The sequence below is a fragment of the Sylvia atricapilla genome, chromosome 3 (genome assembly GCF_009819655.1).
Source record: "Sylvia atricapilla isolate bSylAtr1 chromosome 3, bSylAtr1.pri, whole genome shotgun sequence".
In the NCBI taxonomy this organism is placed as follows: domain Eukaryota; kingdom Metazoa; phylum Chordata; class Aves; order Passeriformes; family Sylviidae; genus Sylvia; species Sylvia atricapilla.
The window spans coordinates 62301654-62309046 of NC_089142.1; the positions used below are offsets into that span (position 1 = coordinate 62301654).

A 7393-nucleotide genomic window follows, 5' to 3' on the forward strand; every position below is an offset into this window, starting at 1 on the left:
AAAAAACCAAGCACCCTAAAGGGTGATTTAGTATACCTAATATTTGAATCACTCTTTGAAAGTATTTCTCCACTGACTACAAACACCCTAGGATGAACAAAGTTGTGTACCTGGATTATGAATCTCTCTTGACTCCCCTTATTCTGTTAAAGTTTCTTTTGAATATTAAAGAAGAATAATTTTTTTCTGCTTCTCAAAACTTCTGCTCTTTCAGGAAAAAAATCTCATTCATCCCAAATCAAATTGAAAGCAGAAATAAAAAATATAATGAAGTTTAAAGAAATCCCATGAGCTTTCATATTGAGCTTAGACAAAATGAAATGTTTTGGTTTAGTTTTTAAAAAAAATCATTAAAGCATAATTTACTTCAATTAAAAAAAAACCAAAATAAATTAAAAATTTAAATGGAACTTCAAGGTATCCTTGAAATATTTTTCTCAAAATATATTTGTCATTATTACATGTACATTTTCTTGTGGAAAGTTAGTATCACCTCCTGCAATGATTTTTTTAAGTAAAAGAATTCTGGACCAAAGTCTACTTCAATAATTTATTTTACTTTGGTCTAGAGTGATATTGCCATTCTCTGCAATTCTTCCTCTTTCCATTGCAGGGGCTTTGAAATTATCAGTTCCACAAAGGTTTGTATGCAATCATACATTATGAGACAGTTTCCTAAATGCAGCAGCTTCCAGCTATTGAGGTGGAAATGGCTGCTTTATGTAGGAGTTTAATACTTTCTGCACAGGCTGTGGGGAGTCATATATGCCTGACTTAATGAAGATGAAGATGCATATATTCCTCTGAGGGGGGCTGGGAGTGTCCTAGAGTGGGAAAGCTGTGGTGACAGCAAGAGAGAGCTCTGGGCTTCAGGAGCTGAGAAAAGAAGGAAGGAAATGCTAAGTGTTCATGTGCTGGTACCCATGGAGTATGGAGCTAGGATGCATATTTGGAGATTTGCTGGCAGTATTTGGAGAAGCAAAGAGTAGAGCCATGACTGGTTCTTCACTTGCACCACACTGGCACAGAATGGGCACCTACAGTCAGTCATAGGTTGTATCCAGGGCTTCTTCTGCCTTCTCTGATGAGTGTATACAAAAAAGGGTAGAGGTTTAGAGAATGCAAGTTAAAGAAAGATCACAAGCCCCTTGACATTTCAAATAAGAAAAAACATGACATTCGTTTAATCAAAGATACAAAGTAAGATTGTGCATTGCATGTTGAATTTGAATACCTTTTAATTTGCATGTGCATTTTGATCAATTTCAGGTACAAAGCAATTGTAAATCCCATGGACATCCAGACCTCCAGTGCAGTGCTATGGACTTGTCTGAAAGCCACTGCTATCTGGGTAATCTCCATGCTCCTGGCAGTTCCTGAAGCAGTGTTCTCCGAACTGGCTCACATCAATGACACAGATAATGCCACTTTCACAGCTTGCATACCATACCCCATGACAGACGACATGCACCCAAAGATCCATTCTGTGCTGCTTTTCCTTGTGTATTTCCTTGTCCCTCTTGTAATTATCAGTATCTACTACTATCATATTGCAAAGAGTTTAATAAAAAGTGCTCACAACATCCCTGGGGAACACAGTGAGCATTCCAAAAGACAGGTAAGCAATTTGCTTTTTACATCCTGGTAAAAGATTTGTGTGCTGTATACACCTATAAATGAAAGTCAAGGAATTATAACATCAAACTTGTTGGATTTGGCAGAGGATCAGTTCAGTTTTCACATGAAGTAAGCCAAGAATTATCTCAAAATTTTCCTTGTTTTCACAATTACTTAATATTAAGCCCAGTATGTAAGTGATTGTGAATAAGGAAAATTTTAAATTCACTGCCATGAATGCACATTCCTAACAGTAAATGAGATTGGTATATATGTTTGTATGTGCTGTTATTGTAACCATTACTTGTATTTTTACTGAGGAATGATGTTTTTGTAGTTAATGATGGTGGCTTCACCTGTGTCTATAGGCAGTAATTTTAGGAAAGAAATCTTATATGAATGTTTTGACAATTATCCCCTTTTATTTGTGCTTGGAAATGAGAAAACTGACATAGGCAGGGAAATCTAAGGGGATCTAAGATTGTTTTCAGATGAAGAAGTGCTGCAAACGTGAACATAGAGGATTAACTGATTATTTCTTTACCTTCTGGGATACAATACTGAACTCGCACCTTTCTAATATCCTTTCTGTTAGAGATGCTATAAAACTCTTGGAATAGATTCTGTATATCTTTGAGACAAAGCATTTTAAAATGCTGGACAAAGCAAATCTTTCCCATAAGGCACAGGAAGCAGTAAGATAGTAATATTAGCAGGAGCACACATATGTACAAACAACAGCTTTTGCGGTGAAAGTGCCTCAACTACTTTGCAAAAGCATTAGTATTGATAGAGAAAAGTACTTATGCCCATTTATACAATTTTGAATGGTTTTCTCTGCCAGTAATTTAGAAAACTTTCATACTCACAGAAATCTCTTTGCATGCACACATTCTTTTAGAAAGACTACATTCCTTAATGTCCTTTTGAGTAACATTTCATTTCTACTCTAGTCTGTTTCTTGTCAAAAGTGCATACATATTAGCACTTCATGAATTTTTTTATTTTCCTGTGAAATATAGAGAGCCTTTTGGCTGAACCCTCTGGATGGAAACAATATTTAATTTATACCACATTTCTGAACTCATATGTATTTTCAAAGTAAGAACACATTTTTTCGTTATACTTAGGTTTTTTTCTCTTTCTTAATCTATGAGGCTCAGAAGAATAGAAAATTCTGGTGTACTTACATATCTCCCAGCAAGAGGAAATAAATTCAGACTATTGCTATCAGCTCATGTTACTTTAGGCCAAGTATAATATTCACACTATACCTCTGCACCTTTTAGTCTGCTCTTGCAATCTGTCTGAGTGCAAGTGCTACCAAATTTGAATGTTAAGAGTTTTCCCATTTTTTTTGATTTCCCCACTGTTTTTTTGTTTAGATAGAATCAAGAAAGCTATTTAAAGATTGATTTCACAGATTTTGAAAAACTGTTCGAATAAATTCACTTGATTTTTTTTTCCATCCGGAAAATTGAGCAGAGTAGAAAACTTTCCTTCCTCTGCAAAACCTTCATGCCTGATATACATAATAAATCTTTTAGGAGGACTATGGGGAAACTTTCTGCCCCTCTTTGGTGCCCTCTACCTGGCCAGTTTATCTCCCTCTCTGAGTTTGGAACCACTGCGTGGGCTCGTATCCTGCCATCTTTTCAGCCACTCTCAGTATCCACAATGTAATCTGTTATACCTTAGCACTGCAATTAAGGTCTATTTTGTGATGTTATTGCAATTTATGTAACCTTTCCCTTTACCCCAGAATTAAGATGCTTCAGATGGTGTAATGCAATTTTGGTAGTTTCCCCAGGAGAGAGGTGCAAGCTGAGACCCTCAGTGAAAAACAAAGGGATATAAGTACTACTCTGTAGCTAACACTCTAGTAATGTCTATCTCTAGATTTTGAAGCCAACAGTTTCCAAACAGCCTTCTAACTAAAACTTAAGTTTTGAGCCAAGCACTGAGATCTCAATAGAAAAGGTTACATTTCATGACATCCTTTGGTGCATGCTTACAGGCTAAAATCCAGTGTTTCCTTGGGTCATGAATCACTCTTGCTGTGTGTATCCTATAGAACAAGCAACCTTCTGTAACCGCAAACAGATAAGAAAGTTCACTGCAAGTAAACTGAAAGAGGAAAAGGAAAGTAAATGAGATAGCAAAAGTAATTCAGACCCTGAAGGAAGCTTTTTTGCTGGCCTTACTCATGACAATTGTTGAAGCTAATATAGAGCAAAACACGACTTTAAGTCTGTTATGTAGAGTAGTTCTATTCATTGTTGTTCATTTGGGTTCTCTTCATCTTTTTAGATGGAAACTCGGAAGCGTCTGGCAAAAATTGTTTTAGTTTTTGTTGGCTTCTTTGCTATCTGCTGGTTTCCTAACCACGTGCTATACATGTACAGATCTTTTCATTACAATAAGATTGATCCATCGATGGGACATATGGTTGTTACCTTAGTGGCCCGAGTGCTAAGCTTCTGCAACTCTTGTGTCAACCCATTTGCACTGTATTTTCTCAGTGAGAGCTTTAGAAGACATTTCAACAACCAGCTTTGCTGCAGGAAGAAAGCTCAGAAAGAGAGATCTGCCAGCTACTTGTGCAACTCTTCTGCCATTCAAATGACTTCCCTGAAAAGCAATACCAGGAACACAGTAACTACCATGACACAACTGAATGGGCACAACTTGAAACAAGAAATGTCATTATGATCTAATGAGTGGGATTTTTGACTGTGAAATAAATCTGAACTTTTCCTTTGCAGCTTGTAACTCACTTTTGGATGTCATTCTTAGACAGTCCTCAGAAGAGAAGATTTGTTAAATTCTGGCCAAACTGAGGTTATTTCACACCATCTGACTTTTAGAAGTGAAGAGTATGTTTTATTGTGAAAACAAAACTGACTGGCATCATATTGTACTTTAAAAGAGATGCTGATATATGTTTTACATAAAGGAAAACAGTGTCTCTGATAGAACATTGCTTTAAAAAGTATAGTTTTTCTGATCTGAAAACATGTATTTTTAACTGAATATTGATTACATTTTACCTTAATAGATTTTGCATGATCTTAGCTCTGTGGTGTGTGCTAGCTTTGCTTATTAAGACTGTTAGGCATTTTGGATTCAATTAAACTTTTATTTTTAATTTATTTTTTCTTTAACCAGCTCACATATCAGCACAAGTAGTCAAATAGACACAATGTCTGAAGCTTATTGCTGTTACTTATACAAGACTGTTCATATGAAAGTTTGAAGGGGGATGTCAGAGCTGCATCCTCCTTTATACAGTGGCGTAGAATCGGACAAATAATCATTCCTAAACCAGGTGAGACTATCATGTCTGAGCTCCAGAAAGAAGGTGCTCACAGGATATTTCTTAGAAAGGGCAGTAACAGCAGACAAAGTCACCTTGTGGAAGTAGTTGTGAATGGCCAGTTCATGAGCCGAATGTAATTTTAAGAATGTTTTTCTTTACAATTACCCCTGCTCCAGCACAGGTCTGTCTCTGTCATAACACCATATCCTGTACTTCTGCAGTGATTTCTCTAAGGTGAATACTAGAGAGCACACTAAAAATTTAGATTGGATTTTGGAATTAGTTGCTAGTCTTTTAATTTCAAAAGCTGAAGTGCTAATGCAGTGTATCAGTTCATTGTTTTGTCCTTAATAATACACTTGGGCTTATTTAGTTCTGTTTGTAACTCTGTGAACCACCTGAAGTTCAAAATTTCTTTCTCAATTCCTCTTTCTTCAAGACTAGTTATATCCTTACCCCAATTTTTAAAGCAGTGAGAAGTTATATTGATGTAAACTGTAAGTGTTCTAGCTAATTATATGAAAAAAAAACCCAAACAAACCCAGTTGTAACCACTGAACAGGGAAAGTAACAGATTGAAGTTCTTAATGTAAACCAGCATGGGTCAGCTGGTGAGAGCTATAAGAGGGTGTCCTGTAGTTAAAGTTGTGTGCAGCATTCAAATGAGAGAACTTACAGACGGGCTTGGTTTAGACTGACTCCATACGTTCTACCCTACCCGGCTGATTGCAGTTGCCCTCTGGCTTCAGTGGCTACTTAGAAGTCTTCATATAATGGAGCTGATTAACATGAACTTGTAAATCTGTGTAGAATGGTTCAGAAAACTGTCATTTTTTTAATAGTTTAGGAATGGAATTCCCCAATCTAGTGTTCCCACTGAAACACCCCAAACCATGTGCCACTGTTTTGCTCCACACTTCTGTCTCTCCCTCCCCCTGCAGTGGGATGGAGAGGAGAAATTGGAGTCGCAGAAGGTACATATCAAGAATTAAGATGATAACTATTTACTACAAACAGCAATGAAATAAGCAACAAACAGTAGCAACAACAATATTAATAAGAGAGTGTTATTAAAATTAACAAGAAGTGAAGGATTGACATGCAAGCACCCACCACGGGGAACTTAGCACTCTCTGGACCACCCACTTCACCATCAGCCTGACTGGAAGGAACCCATCCTTCTCCTACCCTCTGCTTTGGCATGAGGTGGTATAGAGAAACCTCAGGGTCTTGGTCATGTCCCTCCTGGCTACTGCAGAAGTGAACCCTTTTCTGACTGGAACCAGGACACATCCAAAACTGCCTAACACTGCCTCATCCTCCTTTTTTTCCATTTTGCCTCTTTTCTTTCTTAATGCCTTAGTTTTGTATGAGCCCACATGTTCTCCAATCTACTTTTTAATTTTATATCTCTAATTCCTCCTGGATGCCAGACAAAGTTTTGGATTCTGCTTTTCTAATCAGTCTCAAGTCCTTTTCACTCATAAATATTTTAAACCTGCAAAGCACTAAAGCTTAAGGTCTTCCTTTGTCAATTCTTGATGCTTATCATTGACTGTGATCAAGTTTTCTGTTTATTTCTGCTGGGGTTTTTTGGTTCCCTGCTCCTTATTTTGTTTGAAGATCTTTCTATTCTGCACAGCCTTTCACAGAACTTCTAAATCCATTGCACTTTTATTTCTTAAATGAATTTTTTTCTGATGTGGACATTACCAGATGATACAGGTGCCCTACTGGAAAAATAATAATCTAATTTGTAGTAGATTTGATGCTTCTGTTTGATTCATGCTCTCCACTCAATGTCTTAAATTGCTGTGTGTGGTATGGACAGCATGAGCCAGCTTTCTGGCAGAATGGAAAGCTACAGTATGTTCCTTTTTGTTGTGAGGGGAAGGTGTTCTGGGGTAGATTATAACTCCTTCTTGTCAGGAAATCAGCACAGTTTTGCTTCATTATTTCCCAGACCTAATATTCAAAGTCTGTTTCAAGTAAGTAAACTAAATTGTATATAGCTCCTTTCAAATTCTTGTAGCATGGTGTGGGGGAATTAGTCTGTCTGGAGCTTTGCTAGACATGTTGCTAACCCAATGTGCACATTTTGGAAGTGTCTGTTTCTGTGCTTCTGTACATATTGTATATAAGCTGTATGTATAAAGCTATTTTCAGACAAGTCTGCTTGCTAACAATTAAAATTATTGTAGAATGCATTTTATGAAGTAATTTCTTCTAACTGTAGTCAAAGAAACAAAGGAAATCTGAAAATAAGATAATGTCAGCTTTTCATATATGACATTGAGATATATGCCAAAATAGTTATTTAAATGCCGTTTATTTTTTTCTGTTAAAAAAAATTCTTATTTCAGAAACATCAGTTCTTTTCTGTATTCCTCTCCTGAGTCTTGAGATGGTTTCTTTCAAAAATATTTTTACCACAATTGAGAAAACTACTATCCCTCC

General features: G+C 36.6%; 1 protein-coding gene across 1 annotated transcript; it reads left to right on the forward strand.

Moving 5' to 3' along the window:
• Positions 1-1273: 1273 nt before the first annotated feature.
• On the forward strand, positions 1274-5887 carry LOC136358443 (neuromedin-B receptor-like). Its single transcript, XM_066314348.1, has 2 exons — positions 1274-1618; positions 3928-5887. Exons 1-2 carry the CDS (start codon positions 1292-1294, stop codon positions 4327-4329), a joined length of 729 nt encoding a protein of 242 aa, XP_066170445.1. The 5' UTR covers positions 1274-1291; the 3' UTR covers positions 4330-5887.
• Positions 5888-7393: the final 1506 nt, after the last annotated feature.

What these genes read in the sequence shown, in the direction of transcription:
- LOC136358443 (XM_066314348.1), top strand. Translation starts at nt 1,292, where the DNA reads ATGGACATCCAGACCTCCAGTGCAGTGCTATGGACTTGTCTGAAAGCC. An exon ending in GTGAGCATTCCAAAAGACAG is followed by an intron (nt 1,619 to 3,927) that starts GTAAGCAATTTG and finishes TCATCTTTTTAG; the next exon opens with ATGGAAACTCGGAAGCGTCT.